At 48.2% G+C, this 25,304-nt stretch overlaps 1 protein-coding gene across 1 annotated transcript in view; it reads left to right on the top strand.

Moving 5' to 3' along the window:
* Positions 1-1,582: 1,582 nt before the first annotated feature.
* Positions 1,583-25,304, top strand: part of FANCA (FA complementation group A) — a 42,320-nt gene continuing 18,598 nt past the window's right edge. Inside the window, exons 1-23 of the mRNA XM_054389643.1 lie at positions 1,583-1,622; positions 2,166-2,275; positions 3,025-3,076; positions 3,556-3,698; positions 4,249-4,344; positions 6,749-6,822; positions 7,545-7,660; positions 8,237-8,319; positions 8,756-8,789; positions 12,054-12,120; positions 12,945-13,057; positions 14,295-14,371; positions 14,594-14,735; positions 16,196-16,329; positions 17,574-17,684; positions 18,301-18,396; positions 18,490-18,549; positions 19,270-19,358; positions 19,729-19,789; positions 19,874-19,923; positions 20,934-21,007; positions 23,056-23,160; positions 24,730-24,872. Of these exons, the coding sequence (XP_054245618.1) occupies positions 1,583-1,622; positions 2,166-2,275; positions 3,025-3,076; positions 3,556-3,698; positions 4,249-4,344; positions 6,749-6,822; positions 7,545-7,660; positions 8,237-8,319; positions 8,756-8,789; positions 12,054-12,120; positions 12,945-13,057; positions 14,295-14,371; positions 14,594-14,735; positions 16,196-16,329; positions 17,574-17,684; positions 18,301-18,396; positions 18,490-18,549; positions 19,270-19,358; positions 19,729-19,789; positions 19,874-19,923; positions 20,934-21,007; positions 23,056-23,160; positions 24,730-24,872 (2,070 nt within the window). The remainder of the gene's footprint in view (positions 1,623-2,165; positions 2,276-3,024; positions 3,077-3,555; positions 3,699-4,248; positions 4,345-6,748; positions 6,823-7,544; positions 7,661-8,236; positions 8,320-8,755; positions 8,790-12,053; positions 12,121-12,944; positions 13,058-14,294; positions 14,372-14,593; positions 14,736-16,195; positions 16,330-17,573; positions 17,685-18,300; positions 18,397-18,489; positions 18,550-19,269; positions 19,359-19,728; positions 19,790-19,873; positions 19,924-20,933; positions 21,008-23,055; positions 23,161-24,729; positions 24,873-25,304) is intronic.

The following is a 25,304-nucleotide window of genomic DNA, read 5'->3' as shown; positions in this document are numbered from 1 at the left end:
CAAACATGATGATAGCATTGGGGGGTTAAAGTGATTTGGAAATGTGATTTTGGAAAGGCTTCCACTCTGGCAAGGGTTTCACTTGCTGTCTCCAAGTCCAGATTCAGTAATGCAGTGACTTTCTGCAGCAGATCACACTGGCAGTGCCAGACCCAGACCCAGACCCTCATCTTCTGCTGGCACTGCTGGGAAAGGTTTTCTCCAGATCTCAGCAGCAAGTGCTGCTGAGTCACCAGCACTACAAGAAAAACATCCCTCAGCCAGTTCCAACACAGTGTTTTCAACCTCTGCAAACAGAAGCTGTAGCCTCCTGACAGTGAACACCCCAGGGTGATGGTGACTACCCCAGGGTGATGGTGACTACCCAAGGGTTGTTCACCTGTCATCCTTCTCCTAAGGAATTACCACCTCCTGCCTCAACCCTCTGCAGGGCACACTAACAGCAGCAGTTAATCTCCAGGAAGGATCAGACAAGAGGTAACCAGGGAAAATCCCTGTGGGAATTCCATGCTGCTCCTCATGAATCTTGTATTGCCCCCAGCAATGCCCAGCTGGTAACTTCTCCCTTTGGGAGTTCCAGCCTTCGCTTGTCCCCTTCCTGGGGGTCTAAAGGGCATGCAACACCTTCACCCTGAGGGATGTGGGGCTACCAGGGCCCTGCTTCACCCTGTTGCTGATGTGCTGGGCCCCCAGGAGCCAGGTGGCTTCTCTTCAGGACCTGCCAAGGGAAAGCCTTGTGACCATGTCAATGGCTTGATGTCCAGATGGAGACACACTTGTGGTGTCCTTCAGGGGTTCACATTGGAACCAGTGTGTCTAATACCTTCATCAATGACATGGAACGTGGGATCAAGTGCACCATCAGCACGCTTACAGGAAACAGCAAGCTGAGTGGTGTGGGCGACACTCCTGAGGGACAGGATCCATACATGGGCACCTGGACAGGCTGGAGAAATGGGACCATGTGAACATTATGAGGCTCAACAAGGCCAAGTGAAAGGTCCTGCACCTGGATCAGGGCAGTCCCCAGCATCAGTCCAGGCTGGGGCATGAACGGCTGGAGAGCAGCCCTGTGAAGAACTTGGGGGTGCTGGTGGGTGAAAAGCTGTACTTGAGCTGGCAATGTGTGCTCATAACCCAGACCCAACCATGTCCTGGGCTGTTCCCAGTAGCGTGGGCAGCCGAGGGAGGGAGGGCATTCTGCCCCTCTGCTCTGCTGAGACCCCACCTGCAGTGCTGGGGCCAGCTCTGGAGCCCTCAGCACAGGAGAGACACGGACCTGTTGGAGTAGAGCCAGAGGCTGGAAGCCTCTGCTGTGAGGCCATCCCTATAACCATTCTAGATCAGATCGCTTGGTGCTCTGAGCACCTTGCGGTACTTGCAGATGTCCCCGGAGACTGCAGCTGCAGTCACCTTCTCCACGCCCCCCGCCCTCCTCAAGATGGCAGGCACCGCCTCCGCCACTACCAACATGGCGGGCGGATGGGCGGAACCACTCTGAGCTTCCAGCCAATGGTCCGGGGCAGCCTCTCCCAGCGGCCACCAATGGCGGCGCAGGGCGGGCGGGTTGGTTTGGCGGATGATGGCGGGCACGGGCGGGAGGACATGGCGGGATTTGCTTGGTAGGTCCGGGCTGAGAGCGGCAGCGGGTTTCCTCTGACCGAGCTACTGGCCTGGCAGTATCTGCAGGGACAGGGAGAGGGGAAGGGAGGAAGGAATGTTTCCGCCCGCATACACCCCCCGCCTCCTGCCTTTGCGGGGCTCTGGGGTCTGGCAGCCCCTCGCCTCAGCTCCTGCTTCCCTCAGGAGTCCTCTCCAAAAACATGGTGGCCTTTCTGTGGCCCTGCTGTGGCTCCTATAGGAATCGTCTTCCAAAGGCTTTCCTGTGGCCCTGCCATGGCTCCTGTCCTGGGGTAGGAGCATCAGAGCCTTTGGAAGCTGATGCCTGACAGTGCCAGACAGGCCTTTGGCTGTGCTGTGCTGCTCACGCTGAAGGCCGTGAAGCTTTATCTGCAGAACTGCCCAGAACAAACTCTACAGAAACATCCCGCACTGCTCCTGCCATGCTGCTGGCTAGCAAGGGTCTGTCCTGTCAGTGACAAGGAGGTGGTCTTGGAAGGCTGTCAGTCAAGCTATGGGTTCTAAAAGCAATCCTAACTTCTCAGCAGGGAGAGCCAGGAAACGAAAAATCACATTTGGGAGCGAAGCAGAGGTCCGGGAAGCAGTTCTGCGCCTTTTGGATCACCATCAGAATCTGAATGACCTCCTCCTCGAGGTAGGAGTGGGCACTTTGGGGTTTAATGGTCAGACTGGAGATTGCAGGACATGCCAGCTGAAGTGGGTTTGACCAGGGCAACTGCAGAATGAAAGTCCCAGGGGCAAGTCTTCATGACATACAGAAAGACAAACCAGCACTGCAGGAGTAAGCTGAAGTTGAGAGGTCTGTGTTGCAGAAATAAGGTTATTTCCTCCCCTTTATCCCTCTGTGTTTTATTGTTACAGACTGAAAATGGTTAAGCGTGGTTTATGACCTTTTGGGGGGGTCAGAACTGCCTTCTTGTGAATACAGGGAAAAAAAAATCAGGAGAGACTATTGAGTTTTCTCCAAATTACCAGCCATTTCTGACCTATGTGACTGTCTTTATGAGAACCTCTGTCATTCCCCTCAGCCAGCATTCTGACTTGGTCATGTTCTACCTTCTCACAAACTAGAGAAAGCTTTTGATTTCAAGTACTTCTTGCAGTTCAGCCACAAGGATGTTTCTTTCTGTGCAAAAGATCTGTCTTTATAAAAAGAAACAAAGGGGATTTAACTCTAAAAGGATCCAACATTTTGAGATATTCCATCTTGTAAGGTGCCCTGAAATCTCTGGTTTACCTCAACCATGTGGGAACTTGTAGTTCATTGTACTTCAGCTGCTCCAGCCCTCAGGAATGCCAGGGCTGCTGAGTGTGCTGAGAGAGAAGAGGTTTGTAAATGGGTGTGATAGACATCCAAGACTTCTGATTTTGTTTGGCTTCTAGGTGGAAGGTTCAGTCAAGCCAGCTGGGGATGCACCATCAGATTCATTTATAGGTGAGTGAAAGAGAATCTGTTGGAAACAGACGTGGGAAAGAGCTTTTCTTCATGTTCTGAACTTCTGCCTCTTAAATGCAATCCCAGTTTTACTTTCTTTCAATTGCTCTGGTGTTCCATTTCTCGTCTGGCGTCAACACCTATGGCAAGGTCTGGTTAAATATTTTGATTTGCAAGTGTTACTGTGGGCCCCACAAGACTGAAATACTCCTAAGGAGCTGCTTAGGGAGGATATCCAACCTCTGGCCCTGGCTGTTTTGCCCCTGATTTATGGACTGTAAATGGATGATACATGGGGATTAAAATGATTTGAACAAATAACATCTGTGTTTGAAGAAGTTTCAGACTTGGGACTTCTGTCTTCATAATCATATGTTCAAACTTTTTTTCTGCCTGTCATCTTTCTGCTTTCTTTTTTTTTTTGTGTTTTGGTTTGGTTTGGTTTTGTTTTATTTCTTTTGTTTGTTTGTTTTCCCCAGCCTCTGTTCTGCAGGAGCAAGCCTCGAGGCTGGGTGTCCCCCCAGCCGTCCTGGCAGCCAAAACTGCCACTACCAACATTGAGCGGATCTGCCAGGCTTCTGTGAGCCATTCTCAAGGCCCTCTGCTGAGCTCTGACCAGAGGGTAAGAGAAGAGGTTTACATTCAGTTTATCAAGAAAACAGTGTTGTTAGGTTTGACTTTAAACCTGGTTTATCTGTTCTGATAAAGCCACCCATGCACCTAAGACCCAAATGACCAATTACTCATTTATGTGCCCCACACACTTGCAGGAGTGCTGTGTGCTCCTGAGCAGGAAGGTGGCTGGTTTTGACAGCTTGGAAATGAAATTTGATGTCTGTGGCTGATATTCAGCCTTATACAGGTCTCTCTAAGCAGATCCTGTGCTGTAGCTTCTGGTGTAATTTCATCTCTTTAATCCATGATTCTACCTGTATTGGTAGTCTCTATGGTGTGGCTTGGTGTGGTGCTGGCCAAAAAGTTGTTGCTGTCACCGCTCAGCCTGGCTGCCTCTAGTTCAACCTTAGAGGAGAGGTTTGGGCTTTCCCCATGAATGCTCTCCACCATTCCAGCCTTTAAAAAGCAGCAAACAGGGAAAAGCAACCAATTGTTATTCTCAGAATGTGTTATTTACAAGGGAAATAATTTCTGCTTCCTTTCTGGGGTGATTCCAGAGGAAGTTGTTGTGCTTGCTTCAAACCATCAAGGATTTGCTGGCAAACAATTTGTTCTGTCGCTCCCACTTCTGTCAGGAGCTGTGGAGAATGAAGGTAAGAGCCCATGGAGAAATGCTGCTGTGTTACAGACCAGTTAGACTTCATCTGTGGGATGTGGCAGCCTCCCATGAAGGATGAGTATAACTGTTAAATGGGCTAGTGAAGGACTGTGATGTCTATTCTGTTTCCCTCAGTGGGTGTTGGGTGACCTAGAGCAGTCTCGTCACTGGTCATGGTTTTCTTGAATCATTAACTCCTCCTGAAAAGGCCTGAGGGCCTTCTAACCCTTTCCAAAGCATGAAGTGAACTATAAATGGTGGGGTTTGGTTTATTTAAAAACAACTTCTCTGGGAGCTTCCTTGTTTTGTTGTGTTTTGTTTTGTGTCGTGTCGTGTTGTTTGGGAGCAAGTGAATGATTAAAATGTCACAGCCACTTGTAGGAAGCTGCCACAAAAGAGCTGACAGCATCATGGTGGTCAGGGACTGGTGTTTGGGGGGCTAGGTAAGTAGCACTAGGAGAATGTCTGAACTTTCCACAGAAGATGGTTTAACTCTTTCTGTTCCTCTTCAGCATGGCTGCTCCTCACTCAGAACCAGCCAGGAGGGAAATGGCAGTAGAGTGTGTGGAATTACAGCATGCTAACAGGGTTAAACTCATCTGAGGTTGCCCCACACCTTAGTAGAAGTGTGGGGGGGATCGTTTTTTTCCCTCTTTAGCTTCTCTGCTTTGTTGTTATCAGTGAAGCACTCTGATAAGTCTCCATCAATATCTTTGCTCCCTGTGCTAAGCAATCCAGATTAATTGACCAGGCAGTGCTGAGGCTCCAGCTAGCTCAGGAATGGCACAGTTCCGAAAGTCCTTTATGTGCTTCACCCCCAATATTCAGGCTGTCTTTGCTGTTCTAATTTTCTGCTCCATTTACCTGGGAATGGTGATAAACCCAAGTGAGTTCAGGCAGAAAATGGTCCAAGAGAAACGTGATAGCAGGTAGCAGGTTGTGGTGCTTCACAGATGTGTTGTCTTGGTTTCACTTGGGTGGTTTCTTATCTTGAGATAAGTGATGCTCTAAGTGGGGTTAAGGACTTTTTTAGATGTGGGGACAGTTCTGGTTGCTTGCTGCTCTGGTGGGAAAGAAGGAGGAGGCTGATCTGCCAGGATAAGAGGCATACTCTGGTCTCAAGTATCTGATCTTAGGCTGAAAATAGAATCTCATGTGTTTTGTGGGCTGATCAAGATCTCCTTGTTCTCAGGTAGACATGGAGATCAAATGCTGCTGTGTAACTGAGATTGTCACAGCAAAGAATTGGATTGTTGAGGACAAAGTGTGTGGGCGAGTCTGGGGTCATGCTACTCAGCAGCTGCTGGTGGCTGTGAAAAGCTGCTGGGGTTTTCTCCTGAATGGTTTGTGTGCCATAGACCCCCAAATGCCTCTTCCTTCACAAGGAGTGGTTCTGGGTAGAGGCTGGAACAAGCAGAAGCTGCTGCTGTACCTTTTCTCACTGAATCCCAGCATGGTGGGGATTGGAAGGGAGCTCTGAAGATCATTTAGTCCAACCTCCCTGCTAAAGCAGAGTCACCCACTGCAGGTTGTCCAGGGTCACAATGTCCAGGCAGGTTTGGAATCTCCAGAAAAGGAGACTCCACAACCTCTCTAGGCTGCCTCCTCTGTGTCTCTGGCACCCTCACAGCAAAGGCTTGTCTCCTTCTGTTCAGATTTAACCTCCTGGTTCCAGTTTGTGCCTGCTGCCCCTTGCCAGAAGAGTCTGGCCCCATTCTCTGGCCACCTACTGTTTAGATATTGATCAGCATGTCCAGGACATGCTGTTTCAGGTGGGATTTGGGAGCATGTTGCAGGGAGGCACCAAGAGCAGGAGTTTCATCCACATGGAAGTGATGCCTTGTGCCTCATTTGCAGGTGGCGAGCCTGGCACTGAAGAGCAGGGGTTGGTTTTCCCTCTGTGTCCTCTCTGCCCACATGGTTCCAGTGTCCTTTGGTATCATCTCTAATTTGGAAATGGGTTTGAGAGCAGTAAACTCACTTCACAGAGACTAATGAACAGATAATAACCCAAGTGGTAATTCTCTGTTCTACTTCTGGATCTGAATTAACACGGATTGAAACTTGGTGGTGTTTCCTGTTTTCTGGGATATTTTTGAACATGCAGCATCAGCATTACTGCAGCAGGACACAGATGGATGTATTGATTACTTTACCATGAATATTTAATGTGATGATGCATCTCACAGCCCTAAACTATGAAATTTGTAGGGGCAGGAGGGGGGAATCAAATGTCATCTTTCCTCATCTGGGATTTCCTCTGCTGTTGTTTTAAGGTTTGAATAAGTTGTGGGGAGTTTGAAGAAAGGGAATTTAGGTTTAGTGTTTAAGTATACTTTATGTCACTCAAATGTTAACTGTGAAATGCAGACTGGTGGTTAATTTTGGTGTCTATTTAGGACCCTCCAGTGCTGGAAGCTGTGTGGCACCTGCACAGGGGCAACATCCTTGGCCTGGGAGAGCTGCTGGAGAGGTGAGCAGAGGTTTTGAGGTTTGCAGATGTATTTAATCCTTTAAAGCCTATCAAGATGTAAATCAGGGATTAGTCTCATGAGTATTCTGGACTAAGAATACAGTCAGGTGCTGGCAAGTGATCAGATTAACAGGAGTTAAGGAGTTACCCTGGTTTGGGAGGTTACTCCAGGTTAATTAGCACAGTTCAATCATGGAATCTTGGAATGGTTTGGGTGGAAAAGGACCTTAAAGATCATTACAACTCCCCTGCAGGGACACCTGCTATTAGACCAGGTTGCTCAAGGCCCCATAAACCTGGTTTTGAACACATATGAGGCTGGAGTCTCCACAGCTTCTCTGGACACCCTGATTCCAGTGCTTCTTCACCCTCATGGGGAAGAATTTCTTCCTGATGTCTAGTGTTGAAGTTGATGGTTGGTTACTAGGTTAATGGTCTTAAAGATCATTTCCAGCCAAAACAGTTCTCTGGTTCTGTGAGATACGTGAGCACACAACTGCAGATGTGATTTTTTTTTTTTCCTTTGGGTGTGTTTGTGAAATCTGTTTACAAAGCAAGTAAAGCTCTTGCTGGTTCAAAGTAAAGAAATTGAATGCCATGTAGAGGGTGGAGCTCAGCACAGATGGCTCTTTGCTGAGTCCAAGAGGATGGTGGTGGGAAAACCCAAACCTCAGAGAGAGCAGGAGGGATTGAATTGGGTGTGTTTGGTTTGTTCTCAGCAGCTCTGCCGTCCCTGCTGTGGTGGAGTGGCTGTGCAGCAGCCTCCGGGGGCTCTGCGAGTGTGCAGAGGATGTGGAGCTCACCGGGGATGTGGAGCTTGCCAGGCACCTTCTCTCAGGCAAGGCACTGGTGGAGCAGGGCTGGATGTGAGTCCACAGTCCCTGCAGTGAGGGCTATATGAGCCAAAGGTTTGGAAGTGTAAGGACAGAGGCCTTACTGAGTTTTCTTACCTCATTTCAGGGAGGGAAATATTGAAATTCTCTGTTCCTTTTCGTTACAGCATCACAAGAAAGCATGTTTGTGAGGTCTGTGAGGCCAGAGATGATATTATGCTGTGTGACACTCCTGCAAAGTGTCTGAGAGATTTTGGACCAGAATCATTTAGCAGTTCTATCTCCTGTCGTTTTATAGTAATTGTTTTGAAATTTTGTTGAGAAAAAAAATCCCTTCACAATGTGATTGAAGGAGTTTGGAGCAGTGCAGGTCAGGTATATCCCATGTGAGTTCTGAGGTGCTAACCACAGTGTAAGACCTCACCATCCATTGATCTTGGCCCTTTTGCCTAGGAGTAATTTTACTCCAGGAAAATAAATGATTCCTGTATGTAGTGAATGAAGTTTTTCAGAGACTCAGCCTATGGGGAGAGGAAAGAGAAATGGAGATTCTGAAACATGAATTCCTCCTTTATTTGCAGACTTGGCAATCGTGTTTCTCCAGAATGGCTTTCAGCAGAATTGGGACCTGGGGAGGAGGTTGGAATCCAAGCAGATCCCCTCTGTAAGGACAAAAGGAACCGATTGACAAAGGGTTGTTTAAAGAAGTGTTTTCATTATACACGTCTGTGCATTGCTGGGTGTGAATAAATCAGCAACAAAGGAAGGGTCTGGGTGTTGGAGTGGTGAGGAAGGAATGGTGAGACCAGAACAAAGGCTGTTCTAAGGAGAGTTTCTCCAGGGTGAGGTGTCGAAGACTTTAAGCTTCTTGGTTTCACCTCGATTGCTCTTTTCTCCATTTGAATGTGAGGCACAGGATGCTACTGAGCATGGGAAATCCTCACCCTCCTCTCTATTGTATCTGCTCTACAGCACAGCCTGAGGTAACAGTTCAGCGTTAAGGGGGACAAAACTCTTTCTTTGAGTCAATTTACTTTTCCTGCATATAACTGAAGCTCTTTCAAACTCTGAATGATCTAAATTTGTTCTTTTTTTAACAGATCTGCCACGCTGTGCTGCAGAGGATGTTGACATGTAAGTGCTTTTGTGATTCCTGGCTTTGGGCAGTCACTGCTGTTTGTCCAACTTATGTTCCTTATTCACCACTACATCTCTCAGCAGGAATCCTTTGCCTGGGGTGCTTTTCCTTCTGTACAAATACTGATTTCCTGTGCTTTTGCTTTCCCTTTCCCTATTATGAAGTGCCTCCTAACTCTGCAGATCATCTCTTGCCTTTCATGCCCAGCTCATTGTTCTGTTCCCAGCTGTAACAGCAGGTTGATCCGTCAGTGGATTTCTTTGGAAGCAGTTGTAGCAGAGAAGTTAGGCCAGGATTTCTTCTGCTTAATAAACTAAACTTTGAATTCACAAAGTTATGGTGTAAATAAACTGTTTTGCTGGCTCATGGTTTGGATTTGCAGACTAATGGTTTGTGAAACTTATTTTTCTCTTTAATGCTGAGCAAAGACATCTAATGTTCACCTTTTAAAAGGCCAGTTTTCGAGAGGTATCCCCACATGCTCTTCTTGGCCCGGGCAAGTCCTGCTCTTGCTGTGAGCTCAAGTGTAGCAGCCCCTGATTTGCATCACAAATCCTGATGCAGAAAGACTAAGCACACAGGAGGGCTATTTTTGTCGTGTCACAAGTGATCTTCATGGTAAATTGCTGTATCTGCTGTACAGCAGGGGAAGCACTTGCTGACACCTCCTCATGCTCACTAGCACCTCCTCACATTCACTAACAGCTCCTCACCCTCACTTACATCTCCTCCCCAGGCTCACTAACAGCTCTTCACACTCGTTTACACCTCCTCACTGAGATTTTCACAGTTGTTTACACCTCCTTACTCTCACTAACAGCTCACACTCACAGCTCCTCTTCACACTCGTTTACACCTCCTCACTGAGATTTTCACAGTTGTTTACACCTCCTTACTCTCACTAACAGCTCACACTCACAGCTCCTCTTCACACTCGTTTACACCTCCTCACTGAGATTTTCACAGTTGTTTACACCTCCTTACTCTCACTAACAGCTCACACTCACAGCTCCTCTTCACACTCGTTTACACTTCCTCACTGACTATCAGCTCACATTTTACAGCTCCTGCTCTTGCTTGCTTATTTATGCCTCCTCTCTTGCTCACAGCTCTTGATGCTTGCTCAGCTCACACAACTCTTCACACTCATTTACATCTCCTCAGGCTTGCCTTCACCTCCTCATGCTCCCTTTCCCCTCACAGAATTATAGAATTGTTTCATTTGGAAAAGACCTCTAAGAGTCCAACCATCAGCCTAACACCACCATGCCCGCTAAATCACGTCTCTCAGTACCATGTCTACACATTTTTGAACACCTTCAGGGATGGTGACTCTACCACCTTCCTGATCAGCCTGTTCCAATGCCTGACCACTCTTTCAGTAAAGAAGTTGTTCCTAATATCCTAACAGCTCTTCACACTCACTTATACTTCCTCACTCTGGCTAACAGCTGACACTCCCTCACACCTCCTCCTCATGCTTGCTTGCACCTCTTCATACTCACTAAAAGGTCCTCATTGCTCACTCAGGATCTGCTCTCACATGTAACTTTATGCTCACTATCACCTTCCCAGACTCACAGTTCCTCCTCATGCTCTCTGGCACCTCCTCCTCATGTGCCCTACACTAGTGCATTTCTCTAATCTGCCTGGGCAGCCTGTTTTATAACCCTCCTGTCTCTGAGTGCCAAGGGCTGTGCCAGGTCTCTTGCTGGCATGTGTCACGAGGTACTCACTATTACTGCTTCTCCACTGCTGTAAGGTAACCAAGAACCTGGACATGGTGCCAGGGTTTCTCCCTCTCATGTCTCTCCTTGTGGGCACTGCCAGCCTGATCCTTTACTTCACATCAGGGATTGTTGTCTGCAGATAGATCCTTACACAGGGCTTCTGAAAATGGAAAGCAGTGAGAGAAGGGATTTAGGATTTAATATGATGGGTGCCCTCTCAGATGGCCCTTTAACAGTGAAAAAATAAATAGGAGGAGGGGGATTTTGGAGGAGGAGAAGGTGGCTGTTGGCAGTCAGACAGGACTCTGCCAACCTGCTCTTCATTTGACCTTCACTCTGCTCAGCCCCTGCTGCTGTGGTCTGTGTGTCTGAAAACTGTGTTAAATGAGTTTTTATTACAAGGCATTTTTATTAGTGTGCACTTTTGGGTCACCTTTGAGGGATTTAATCAGCTGCTTGGGAGAACATTAGGATTCCTCACGTGAAATAATTCACTGCTGAGGAAGACCTTCAGCAGAGGAGAAGGACAGGCTGAGCACAGCACAGGAGCGCTGACCGTGCTCTGTTGAACTCTGGTGCCCGAGGATGAGTGGACTTGATCTCCTTTTCTCTCTTCTCTGCTTAACCTTGAAGTATTCCTCAGCAGGGGAGGAGAGAGTTCCATGCTGTGCACTGCCTCAGCAAGGCACATGAGGGAAAGGGCCACCCATGTGCTGCCCTCTCATAATTAACTGTTACTGCGTCTGGCATGGTTACAACAACCCCATAAACATTCCAGGCTTGGGGCAGAGTGACTAGAAACTGCATGGTGGAAAATGACCTGGGGTGCTGGTCAACAGCAGGCTGATGTGTGTGTCCAGGTGGCCAAGAAGGCCAAGAGAATCCTGGCCTGAATCAGCGATAGTGTGGCCAGTAGGACCAAGGCTGCGATTGTCTCCTTGTACTCAGCAATGGTGAGGCCACACCGTGACTGCTGGCTTCAGTTTTGGATCCCTCACCCCAAGAAGGACAGTGAGGTGCTGGAGTGGGTTCAAAGAAGGGCAACAAAGCTGGTGAATGGTCTGCAGAACAAGTCTTGTGAGGAGCAGCTGAGGGAACTGGGGTTGTGCAGCCTGGAGAAAAGGCTCTCTACAACTGCCTGGAAAAGGAGGTTGGAGCCAGGTGGAGGTTGGTCTCTTCTCCCAGGGAACAAGTGAAGAAATAGCCTTAAGTTGCCTGAGGGGAGGTTTAGGTTGGACATGAGGAACAATTTCTTCCCCTTGAGAAGGTTATCAAAGCCCAGCCCAGGCTGCCCAGGGCAGTGGGGATCCCTGGAGGGGTTTCAAAGCCATGGAGATGTGGTGCTGAGGCACATGGTTTAGTAGTGATCTGGCAGTGCTGGGTTCATGGTTGGACTCAGTCTCAAAGATTTTTCCAACCTTTACGATTCTATGAAATTTCTGTTTCCTGTCAGTTCTTGCCCATGGGGTTGAGTGTCACAGCTGCTTCCATTTCTCATTGTGCTTTTTTTGTCTTCATTCTGGGGCACAGGGGTGCTTGATGCTGTTGGTAAGGAGAAGCAAGAAGATGTTTCCACGTTGCAAGCTATGAAGTTCTGGTGAGAAACAGTTCCTCTGAGTAATATCATGGATACTCTTGTTACTGGAATAGGGGGAATGCCCACCCCTCCAGTGCTACCTATTAGGGAATCCTAAAGATAGTCCATGTGCAAGTGAAAATGCTCAGAAATCTGAGTGTTGGATTGGAAAAGACATTCTGGCAGGGCTGGAACCAACCTTGGAGCACCCTCTTGGCCTGCAGTGAGTTCTCCCTGTCAAATTTCTCGTTCTGCTTTTGAGCAGAAACATCCAGGACATGCCTTCATCTCCCAAATCTTGCTTCCAGACCTGTTTATATAACTGCTATGGACCTTCAGTATGTAAAGCTGTTGGTAAGAAAGAAGGAGACAGACTTTTTAGCAGGGGCCTGTTGTGACAGGACAAGGGGTGATGGTTTGAAATAAGAGTCTGGATAGAAGGAAGAAAATCTTTACACTGAGGGTGGTGAGACACTGGTCAAGATTGTCCAGAGAGGTGGGAGATACCTCATCCCTGAACCATTGCAGGTCAGGTTATTTGGGACTCTGAGCAACCTGCTCTAGTTGCAGATGTCCCTGCTGACTGCAGGGGGGTAGGACTAGCTGACCTTTAAAGGTCCCTGCAACACAAAACATTCCATGGTTCTATGTCACCCTTCAGACCTGTCCTGTGCACAGGTGTCTGTTAGACTCACCTTTGTACATCTGCTCTCTGAGTGACCGATAGATATTCAAAAATACATTTTAAAAAGGATAGCTCTGGCAATTTGATAAGAAAGAAGGAAAATGAGTCTCTAACCAGTTTGACCTTTGCTGTGCATCATTTGTCTCCTTGCTGTTTGCAGGTTGAACATGTTCAGGGTCTCTGTTTACCAAAGCGCTGTGCATCCGGATTCCTTGCAGCAGTTTTTCAGACACACCCTGACTGAGGTTCTTACCTACAACCCATTGCTGAAAGGTAGGAACAGGGGAGGAGAAGTGTCTCTAAGGTGTGTTGTTGCCTGTCCAAAGCTCCATCCATCTCACTCAGGCCTCACTGGATGGCATCCAGCCTGGAAAACCCTGAGGCAGAGCAGAGTTGCCCAGCTCCCAGCTCTTTGCCAGGGGCTGTGTGAGCAGAGTGACAAATGAGACAAAGAAAAATCATGTAGAGAGTTGTGGTTCAGGAGAAAACCTCAGGTGATCAGTCAGTACCTTCAAACACAGCTTCAGCCAATGGCTGCCGAACAGACAGTTGGACTAACATCTGCTTGGCACTGGTGAGGCCACACCTTGAATCCTGGCTTCAGTTTTGGACCCCTCAATCCAAGAAGGACATTTTGATGCTGGACTATGTCCAGAGAAAGGCAGTGAAGCTGGTGAAGGGTCTAGAGCACAAGTCTTGTGAGGAGCAGCTGAGGGAACTGGAGTTGTTCAGCCTGGAGAAAAGGAGGCTGAGGGGAGACCTTCTGGCTCTCTACAACTCCCTGAAAGGGGGTTGGAGTCAGGTGGAGGTTAGTCTCTTCTTCCAAGGAACAAGTGATAGGATGTGAGGAAATGGACTCAAGTTGCACCAGGGGAGGTTTAGGTTGGAGATGAGGAACAATTTCTTCCTTTTGAGGGTTGTCAAGGTCTGGACCAGCCTGCCCAGGACAGTGGTGGAGTCCCTGTCCCTGGAGGGGTTTCAAAGCCATGGAGATGTGGTGCTGAGGCACATTGTTTAATGGTGACCTGGCGGTGCTGGGTTAATGATTAGACCTTAATGATTCTGTGATTCTATGACACTGGAGAGTTCTGGCTGCTGGGATCAGCTCTGGCTAAGGGAGAAACTGTGTGGGAAAGGTGGTGCTGTAGGGAAAGCTTGGGGTAAAGTGATCTGGCCCCTCTGTGTGTCTGGCTTTAGGCACATGACGTGGCCTTTCTTTTGGTAGATAAAAAGGCAGGACTGAAGGGATTTACTCTGTGATTGGTGATTGTTCAGCTTAATGTTTTAAGGAATAAATACCTTTAGGTTCCAAAATCTCTGGTTAAGTCACTCTGAGCTGTTTGCCTGTTGTGTGGGAGAGCCAGGGCATCGCTGGCTTCCAGCTAGAAAAGATTTCACTGGGCAGCTTTTACTGTGTCTGGCTGCCAAAGGGAGATCTTCTGTGGTTAACTTCTGCATTTTGGATGTGTTTTAAAATCTGATGAGTAAACTCTTCTTTCTCTGGCTGCAGTGCCTGATGCCATCCGCATGCAGAAGGAGTGGAGCTTCACAAGAACCTGCTGGCTGCTGACAACCCTGTACCGCAGAGTATGTCTGCCTGCTGCCACAAAGGGGAACTTCTGGGTTTATATTAGCTGAAATAGCTGAAACAAGATTAATCAAAAGTAGTTAGTTCCCATCACAGAACCTGACCCAGTTGCCAGGAACTGTAGGCAAGAGAAAGAACGAAGGAAAAGTACTTCTAGCTATATACTAACCTTGACTGTGGCTGCATGTCACAGCTAAAATGAGCTGCTGTCACTCTTCCAGCTGTTCGTGGTGCTGAGTGTGAAGGAGGCAATCTGCCAGCTGCAGCAAGTGCTGGAGACCCACGAGGTGAATTGGCATCATGTCCTGTCCTGTGTTTCCACACTGTTGGTCTGTCATGCTGAGGCTGAGCAGCTCTTCAAAGGTATGTGGGGACTGCCAAGCCTGCAAGCTAGTCTCCTTGTTGCTCCTTAGGCTGTCAGAGGGAACTGTGCTGGCTGAGCAGCAGCAGAGTTGTGCCCAGCTGCTGGACTGAGATTCCTGTGTGGAAAAGAACAGCAGAAAATCTGCTTTTCCATTCAGATGTTCCACATCAGGCCTTGTGCCTGATGCTTCTCAGACTTTGTGTTTAGCTGAGAGTGGTTACTTGGTTATCACCTTAATTATTAATTGGAGTAGTGATTACTGAAGTTTAGTTCTTCTCTCTCCCATTTGCTAGGAGACCTCAGAACCATTGAATCACAGAATTGTTTTAGTTGGAAAAGACTTTTGAGATCAAGTCCAACCATTATCTAACTCTAACAAGTCTGGTGCTAAACCATGTCCCTCAGCACCACATCTCTGCGTCTTTCAAACACCTTCAGGGGTGAGGAATCAACCAGCTCCCTGTGGAGCCTGTTCCAGGGTTAGAAAACCCTTTCAGTCAAGAAGTTTCTTCTAATGTCCAAAGTAAACCTCCCCTGGGGCAACATGAGGCTGTTTCCATTTCCTCTTGTCCTGTCGCTTGTTCCTTGGGAGAAGAGACTGATCCACACCTGGAGCCAGAAGGTCTCCCCTCATCCTTCTTGGCTGTACAACTCCAGTTCCATCAGCTGCTCCTCACAAGACCTGTGCTCCAGACTCTTTTTGTTTGAGTATGTTAGAGTTTCTCACTGATTTCTCATTGCTGGACTCCCTGCAGTTACTGCAGGTTGAAAGTTCTGTAGTGAGTCTGGAGCCCTCAGCACAGGAGAGACATGGACCTATTGGAGCAGGGCTGGAGGAGGCCACAGCAATGATGGGAGGGCTGGAAGCCTTCTGCTGTGAGGACAGGCTGAGAAACTTTTGGTTGTTCATCCTGCAGAAGAGAAGGCTCCAGGGAGACCTTCTTGTGGCTTTTCAGCACTTCAGTGAGCTGATCAGAAAGCTGGGGACAGACTTCTGAGCAGGGCTTGTTGTGACAGGACAAGAGGTGATGGTTTGAACTAAAAGGGGGAGATTAAGACTGGATAGAAGGAAGACATTTTTGACACCGAGGGTGGTGAAACCCTGGCCCAGGTTGCCCAGAGAGGTGGGAGATGCTCCATCCCTGCAACCGTTGCAGGTCAGGTTGTTTGGGGCTCTGAGCAACCTGTCCTAGTTGCAGATGTCCCTGCTGATTGCAGGGGGGTTGGACTAGATGACCTTGGAAGGTCCCTTCCCCCCCAGACCACTCTGTGATTCTGTGACAGCCAAGACTATTTGACTGTTCAAACGCATGAAAAGAGATAAGCAAGTCCCAAGGGTTCCCCAAGCTGCAGTGCATATCCTTCTTCATGTGGCAGACACTTTATCACAGGTATTTGTCCCCTTTTACTGTGCACCATTACAAGAGTGAAATTTGAGGTTCTGGTTTTCTGTTGCTAGATCTGCTGAGCCAGCTCCTGCTAAAGGCCTTTGAGAATTACGACATGGAGAACCTGATCACAGCTTTCCTGATAGCTCGTCAGGCTGCTCTGGAGGGCCCTGCTGTCTTCATGCCCTACTCTGAGTGGTTTAAGGTGAGACCAAAGGAGGCCTGACTGGGAATCTTTGTTTGAAGTTTGTGAGAAACCTGCATGTAAGGGATGTTCTGCCCAGCAAAAGCCTAGTTTCACACAAGATGCTCAGGAATTAGAGGGAAAGGGGAGTTAAAAAAAAAAAAGAGTAATGAGTGGTTGTATTACTTTTAGGGATGATTTAATATTTATTGCAGCCTTTGTGTCTGCACAGAATATATTTGGCTTTCTCCAGGGTTCCCTTCTTTCATCTTGGAAGTCCATGCTGCCTTCTCTAGTGATCTGTCAGGAATGCAGACATGTAATTCCTGTTGTAATCATAATCCTGGATGTGGTTCAGTGTCTTGATAACCAGTGCTGTTGCATAAGTTGTTGGGCTTTGCAGATGAAGCATTCCTGTTTCCTGGATGTTTGCATGCAGCTGTAATTGCTGTGTTGGACCTCACAGATAATTGCTCCTTAGCTTTTAGCTGTAAACACCCAGGTATTTTAGGTATGCAAATGTCACTTAGACCTGCAGATGCCTTCCTCTGAGTTTGCAAATCTGAGCTCAGCCTTTGCTGATGTATCAGGATGCACCAAAAGGTAAACTAGTTGTGTTCTGTAAGTCTTAGACTGGCCTGTTTTCCTTCTCATGCTCAGAAAAAGCTGTGTAGAAACAGGCAGTTTGGTGGTCCCCTCATAAATCTCAGTCCTTTGGTGAATGTTCATAGAACCATACAATGCCCTGGATTGGAAGGGACCTTTAAAGGTCATCTAGTCCAACCTCCCCTTCAGTAAGCAGGGACAGCCCCATCAAGCCTGACTTTGAATGTCTCCAGGGATAGGGTTTCCAACACCTCCCTGGGCAATCTGTTCCAGTGTTCTACCATCCTCATAGTAAAGAATTTCTTCCTAATGTCCAATCTAAACCTACCCTTCTCTAGTTTAAACCACTCTGCCTTGTCCTGTTGCTACATGCCTTTGCAAACAGTCCCTCTCCCTCTTTCTTGTAAGCCCCCTTCAAAGTCGGTGTGCCTTGTTTAACTCTGAGTGTTCTCATGGCAGCACATGAGAACTCTAGCATGGCATGGCAGGATTCCTGGGAACTAGACAGAGGCACAAAGAAAACTTCCATAGAGGCTTCTCTAGGCTTTCTCTGAAGAATTCACCAGAAGGCAGATACCTTTATGATGTCTGGGACTTGTGTGGGATGGGGATTCTCTCCACACTGGAGGGCTGCATTGCCATTTTCTCCTCTTTCACAGACTTCCTTTGGGAATGCTGGTGGTCACCATGGGAGCAGCAAGAAAGCTCTGGTCTTCCTCTTCGAGTTCTTGTCAGAGCTTGTGCCCTTTGAGGCAGCTCCATACTTGAAGGTGAGGAGATGCTGATGGAGATGGTTTGCTAGAGACTGACAGAAGAGTTCAAGAGGGACAGGGAACTACTGGAGGGAGTCCAGCAGAGGCTACCAAGATGCTGAGGGGCCTGGAGCATCTCTGTGAGGAGGAAAGGCTGAGGGACCTAGGGCTGTTTAGCCTGGAGAAGAGCAGCCTGAGAGGGGATCTGCTCAATGCTCAGCAAGAGCTAAAGGGCAAGGGGCAAGAGGATGGGGCCAGGCTCTTTCCAGTGGTGTCTATTGACAGGACAAGGGGAAACAGGCACAAACTGGAACCCAGGAGGTTCCATCTGAACAGGAGAAAATTCCTTGCTGTGAGGGTGCTGGAGCCCTGGAGCAGGCTGCCCAGAGAGGTTGTGGAGTCTCCTTTTCTGAGAGATTTCCAAACCCAGCTGGACATTGTGATCCTGAGCAGAGGGTGACTGCTTTAGCGGTGGGGTTGGACTGGATGATCCCCAAAAGTCCCTTTTAACCCCCACCATGCTGGGATTTGGCTATCCTGTGAATATTTGAGGTAAATGACTGTAAGCCTTGACCAGGGTGTTCCATGGATTTCTTTCACAGTGGCAGCTCTTGTTGTGACTTTCCCGTTTCAGGTCCATATAATGTTCCCACCGGTGGTGCCAGCAAAGCACCGCTCCATTCTCTTGGAGTACATCACTCTGGCTAAAACCAGGCTGGCTGACCTCAAAGTTAGTGCAAATTGTCTCTTTGAAGAGTTCTTTCTGCCTCTGCCATGACACGAGCTGTGTGGTGACGATGTGCGTCTCTGTTGCCTCACACAGGTTGCAATAGAAGACATGGGGCTCTATGAAGACTTGTCCTCCACAGACGAATCTGTGCAGGTACTGCTGGTCTGATTAACCATCTTCTCATCAGTCCTGCCCTTTTTCTAGGTGAAAAGAGCTTAGGTCACCCCCCTCTCTGCCATTCCTACCATGTTTGAGCATGCTGACAGATCTCCAGCATTAAAACAGAGGGTTTAGGAGCTATAAATATGCAGGTTCTCCCCAGATTTCATGAAAACTAGACTTAGCACTTGGATATTAGAAGACATTTCTTCACTGAAAGGGTTCTCAAACCCTGTAACAGTCTCCTCAGGAAGGTGGTAGAATCCCCATCTCTGGAGGTGTTTGAAAGACACAGAGATGTGGTGCTGATGGACATGGTGTAGCATCAGGCTTTGCAGAGTTAGGTAATGGTTGGACTCAATGATCTTAAATGTCTTTCCCAACCAAAATGGTTCTATGACAGAAAAGATATTGTCCTCTTGGGAGAAGATTGAATAAACAGTGTGATGTTGAGTAGGAGTGCCTGGTGGAGTTGGTGTAGGAGGGATAGACCTTCCTGGACCTTTGGGCTGACCCAATGAAGTTGTTACCAGTGGTTACCAGTACCAGACCTGGTTCCTCCATCCCATAGTTTGATTCTGCATGTCAGGTAGTGCTCATCATCTCCCTTCACAGCACAGGCAGCTGCTCCCAACCCCTAGAGACCAAGCAGGGAAGGTTATCACCATCCTTCATTCCCCAACACATTTTTCTCTTGTTACTTGTATGAGCCAGCCCCAGGGCCAGGCCCTTCGTGACGTTGAGAAAGCCCTTCAGATCTTTGAGAACACGAGGAAGATCCCAACCTCTGTGATAGAAGCCAGGTACTTCTCAACTCTTCTTGCTTTTAGCTCTACTACTACTGCTAGCCAAGTCCAAAGCAAAATAACAAAACAAGGAAAATGGAGGATGTGAGTAAAAGAAGCTTGGGGAAGTTCTTCCTGTGTTCCCCACATCCTCAGGTGGCACCTAAACAGAGGTTCTTGGAGCAGTGTGCACGCTGCAAGCGAAGTCCACAGCTCTCCTGCTAAGTAAAAAGCTAAATTAAAGAAATGAATGACTGTTTATCTCATCTGAACTCAATTTGTGGCTATTCCTGTTGTTGCAGGAGCCAAATGAATTCCTGAGGTAAGGGAATGGCTCTTGGGAGCTTCAGCACTGTTGGTAATTTGCTTTATTTCTTTTCTCTTGCAGTATTTTCAGGCGACCTTATTATACTTCTTGGTTTCTTCCTGCTTTGCTCCGGCCCCGTGTGGTTAGTATTTGCTCTTGGCTTTGTTTTTGTGACCCTCCCATGAGCTGTGGGTTTGCTCCTGACTTCCTCCTTCTTCTCTTGCAGCTTCCACAATCCCCAGACACTCACATGGCTTTTATAGAGGCTTTGAAGAGGTATTGAGACATTCCAGTGGTATTTTCTGTACAAGCTTCTGGACTTTCTTCTTCACAAAATCCCAGCCTGGTGGAGGTTGAAAGGGACCTCTAGGGATCATCTAGCCCCTCTCAGAACTCAGGCTTGTCCTGCATACCTGTTTAAAAAAGCTTGTCTGCATTGCAGCTTGATTTTAAATGCAGTAATTCCACTGTAACCTGTCATGAAGGAAAAATGTTGGCACCTCTCTCTGCAAGTGAGGGATTGGGTCCTACCTTGTCATTTCAGTCTGGCTAAAACAGATTGGATCACTCTTCATCAGGGAAGTTGGAAGAGAAGCAGCTGAATGTGTGATATGTTTTTAGTGTTGGATATGGTTTTGTGCTGAGTCCCTGCCCAGCAAGGACTTCTGAAGGTCAGACTGGTGTCCATCACCTTGGTGTTTTAGGTGTGTGAACACTGCATGTCACACAACTTGTGACCTTAGACATGTACTGTACATGAAATGGGTATTAATGCATTAATAACACAGTCAGTATTGGGTTCCTGTAGAGGAAATGGCTTCAAGTTGCCCCAGGGGAGACTTAGGTTGGACATGAGGAACAATTTCTTCCTCTTGAGGGCTGTCAAAGCCTGGCCCAGGCTGTCCAGGGCAGTGGTGGAGTCCCCATCCCTGGAGGGTTTTCAAAGCCAGGGAGATGTGGTGCTGAGGCATATGGTGTAGTGCTGACCTGGTAGCTCTGGGCTAATGCTTGCACTCCATGATCTTAAAGGTCTCTTCCAACCCAAATGATTCCATGATTCTGTGATTCTAATGTTTGTTACACACCTATAATACTGGCTCTGGAAGCCTTGGGTATAATTTTCTGGCCTTTGTGTCATATGATAATTAACAAAATGCTTGAGATGCTCTCTGTGCTCCAGAGCTGCTGTAATGACATTTCATAGCAGAGCTGCTGTTTGTGCTTCTGTTTACCATAATGAGGCTGTGTGGTATAATGAATGTCTGTCTTTTGCTTTCTTCTCCTAGAGCTGATAAAATCCCCTCAAACTTGTACTCCACGTACACACAAGCCTGCCATGCTCTGAAAGAGAAAACACAAGGTAAAAACCACATCTACTTATGGATCAGCTTGAAGGCAAATTAATACTTCCATTGCTTCACCCCTGAAGGGGAAACTTTCCAGAAGTTAGGGCTGATGAGGTCTTTAACCTGTCCACACATACCTGCATGTTATTCTCTTACTGAGACACCACCTAATTCCTCATACAGTGATTTTCTCCTGCTCAGGCAGGATTTCTACCCTTGGTTGGTGCAGAGCATGGTGCTGAGGCTGCAGGATGCCTGAGCTGGCAGATTGACATCATCTCAGTCTGGCTGACTGACATCACCTCAAACACATCCCAGCCAATCAGCCTTTGCAGCTTGAATGCTTCACAACCAGCCCTGGGTGTGAGCTGGCTGTGCTCAGCCCTACTGTAATGTCACCCTCCTGTAAGAGTGCATTACTGGGGTCTGGAGGACAGGAGGGGCTGGGGAAGGTGGCAGCCCTGAAGGGGTTGCAGTGCAGTTTACAGTTGTTTGGGTAGGAGGGCCCCACTAATTTCAGGTCCCATCACTGCAGCCACATCACTGCTGTGTTGGTTTAACTGGTATGAATGAGCTTTGCTCTCTCTTTCAGCATTAAAACAGGCAGCACCCTCACTGCAGGTTTGTGTGGAACGTAAAGGTCAAACTATGAGCAGGGATCACTCCCAGAGTGTGGTGGGGATGAATGTCCAAAGCTGGATCTGTGACTGGCTCCTGCTGGGAGTGCTTTTGGGGTGTTGGAAGCTCTCTGGCCGTGCTGAAGCTTCCTGGCCATGCTGCAGCTCAGAGCCATGACAAAGCAGTCCTGGGAGCGCAGATGTGCAGAGCCTGCCTGCAGAGGTTGTCCTGGCAACGGCAGGGATGAGGGATCCCTGGGGCTTGCCGGGATGGGCACAATCCCTGTGGGCAATCAGGGCTTTGCAGGAGCCTTTGAATTGCCAGTGACCTCTAGTGGCATGGCCTGAGCTGTGTCCCCTGCACCCTGATCTGCATCCCCTACATCCTAATCCCATCCCCTACCTCCCAATCCTGTCCCCTCTATCCTGATCTGTGTCCCCTGTGTCCTGATCCCATCCCCTGCCATCTCCTACACCCTGATCTGCATTCTGATCCCATCTCTTGCATCCTGATCTGCATCCCCTGCCATCCCCTGCATCCTAATCTTGTCCCCTGCATCCTGATTGAACTGAGCTGTGTCCCTGCCATCCCCCAGCATTCTGATCTGCATCTTGATCCCATCCCCTGCATTCTGATCTATGTCCTCTGCCACCCCCTGCACTCCAATCCCACCCCTTGCGCCCAGATCCCTCCCGGAGCCCTTGCACAGAGGCAGGATTTGGGGCAGGACTGGCTGTTGTCAGCTCCAGGCCTGCCCTGCTGGTGCTCCCTGAGCACAGGAGGTGACTCAGCAGGCTCCCAACACCTCTCTGCTTTACAGCCTCTTTGTAACAAATATTAATTTGAATTAATTATTTACTCCTGTTCCTGGCTGGGTTATTTCTGGCTGTGTGGGAGACTCTCTCCTGCTCAGCCAGCTGCACAGGTGGTGGCTGGGGCCATGCTGTGGCAGCTGGTGGCTGGTGACACTCTTTGTAGTGGCAACAAGAATTTCCTTTTATTTCTTCTTTAAACCAAGAAGAGTAACAGGGAACGTCTGGGGATGTGGCACGGCTTTGGCTTGAGGAGCTGATGCTGTAGCATCCTGTCTGTGTCTGTATTTTGAGGCTGGTTCCAGTCTTCTGAGGACAGCAAATGTTTCTGTGAGGGGCAGAGAGCTGAAGCAAGTTGGAAGGCAGCTCTGGAAGGAGAATTCCTTTCCTTTTTGTCTTTAAAAGCTGAATCCTTTCTGCAGCTGGGTGTAAGCTCGTAAATGATTAATCGAACGGCACACTGGAACACAAAAGCAGAGCTGCACCTGGGGCAGGTTGATGTTTTGGGGCTCTGCTGTGCCTTTTAGAAAAGGAAATGCTGCTTCTGGAGCAAACCTGTGCAGAGGCTGCCAAATGCTGATGTAACACACGGGGTGAGGATGAGGTGCTGTGTTTCTCTCTCTCATATCCAGATGAATCAAAATCAGAGGCTGACCATTCCAAAGAGCCTATTGAGCAGCTGGAGGCTGAACTGGCTGAGCTGAGAACACTGGTTGTGGACCAGGCTAAACACAAAGGTATGCAGGAAGGCAAGTTAGAGCTACCCCTAATTGCTTGTTGCAAAAGCTGTGTTAATAAATGTGGCTAATGCTGGCCAAGGCAGCAGCAGGAGTTACTTGCCACTGGCACCTGAGGATGGTCATCTTTCAGATCTATATAGCCCTTCCAGCTATGAATATCTAAGCATTTTAACAGCTGATGTATTTCACACCATCACAGACTGGTTATTGCTAACTGGTGTCTGCTCCCTAATCCAATCTTTGAAGTGACTACAAAAGTGGCTGCATGTCAGAGTGGCCAAGGGACAGAAACAATCATTCACAAGGGAAGAGCTGCTGGAAGGGACTTCTCATCTTTGCTCCTTCATCTGACAGTATTAAATAGTTTGGAAACACATGTACTGCTTCTCCTGTGAAATCAGAATCACAGACTGCTTTGGGTGGGACAGGACCTTTAAAGCTCATCCAGCCAACCTCCCTGCAGTCAGCAGGGACAACTGGAACTGGAGCAGGTTGCTCAGAGCCCCAGACAACCTGACCCAGGATGGTTCCAGAGATGGGCCATCTCCCTCCTCTCTGGGCAAACTGGGGCAGGGTCTCATCTCCCTCAGTGTCAATAAATTCCTCTTTCTGCCTAGTCTGGATCTCTCCTCTTCTAGTTTAAACCATCACCCTTGTCCTGTCATAGCAGGCCCTGCTAAAAAGGCTGTCCCCATTTTCTTACCAGCCCCTTTGAGTACTGAAAGGCCACAGTAAGGTCTCTCCTTTCCCCTGCTTGAGCTCAGAACTTCAGATCTGCATCTTTGTGATGGTCAGTTGGTACCACACTGATGTGTGCCAGAGGGGCAGCACTGTTCTGGGGCTTGCCCAGTGGTTTCGGCCCCTTTTGAACCTTTTTCCTTTCTGGTGTGAAAAACTATTCCTGGTGTGTATTGGTAATAGCACTGGGGAAAAAGTACTGCTGGCTGCTAAGATGGAGATGATGATTAGGGCAATGAAGCCAGTGAAAGGTTTGGAGAACCAGTCTTGTGAGGAGCAGCTGAGAGACCTGGAGAAAAGGAGGCTCAGGGTTATTGTAGAGACCGTGTGGCTCTCTACAATTCCCTGAAAGGAGTTTGGAGTCAGGTGGACATTGGTCTCTTCTCCCAAGGACCAAGTGACAGGACAAGAGGAAATGGCTCAAATTGCCCCAGGGGAGGTTTAGGCAGGACATTAGAAGAAAATTCTTGACTGAAAGGGTTCTCAAACACTGGAACAGGCCAGGGAGATGGCTGAGTCCCCATCCCTGGAGGCATTTGAAAGATAAGAGATGTGGTGCTGAGGGACACAGTTTAGCACGAGACTTGCTAGAGTTAGGGAATGATTTGCCTTGATGATCTTAAAGGTCTTTTCCAACCTAAACTATTGTTCTGTGAGTCTGTGATCACTGTGTCCCAACTAACATTTTTTGCTCAGTAAAGCTTTTCATAACCTACTTTGGGCTCTGGTGAATTAATCTATTCAGTGTCTATTTGTTGTTCTTCCTGCCATGTGGAGGTGTAACTCTTCCCTGCCTTCTGTCCTGGTTCTCCCATTCTGTTCCTGCAGATGTGCCAGCACAGATTGCTGTGATTTCTGACAGACTCAGAAGCGTTTTGGGCCACAGCAGTGATGAGAAGGAAGCTGCTACTTCAAATTCTCCAATCCAAATAGACATTTCTGCCCCCAGGCTGGAGCCCAGCCATCAGCCTGTGAGTACCATCTGGATGGGGGTGAGAAACTGTGAGGCTGGGGAGGTAAAAGTGCAGCTGGATAGGTGTGAAAGGCTTTTTGTCTGCAGAGAACAGGAAATACATCCTCCTTTTGTCTGCCTTCTCCTGCCCTGCACAAACTATTCATGTGTTTAACCTCCTGGAAGTTGTGGGGTGACTGGTGGTGAGATGTCGAGATATGTCCTGTCTGAGCAATCCTATGGTGAGCTTGGCTTTCTTCACCAGGCTCCTCTGATAACTGGGGGCTGGGATCATTCCAGGGCTGTTAGGAGCTTAACTTCCCAGCTTTTCTCAGAGCCAGTGGATCCTGTGCAACTGGTGCATGCCATTAACCAATTTGTCTCTTGTTTCAATGTCAGAAGCAATACATATGCAGCACAAAACCCAGACCTAGATAAGTAGGAATTAGCA

Source organism: Indicator indicator, chromosome 19, assembly GCF_027791375.1.
Source record: "Indicator indicator isolate 239-I01 chromosome 19, UM_Iind_1.1, whole genome shotgun sequence".
Classification (NCBI taxonomy): Eukaryota; Metazoa; Chordata; class Aves; order Piciformes; family Indicatoridae; genus Indicator; species Indicator indicator.
Note: the sequence above shows the minus strand (reverse complement) of the source record. Positions and strands in the feature narration are given on the sequence as shown.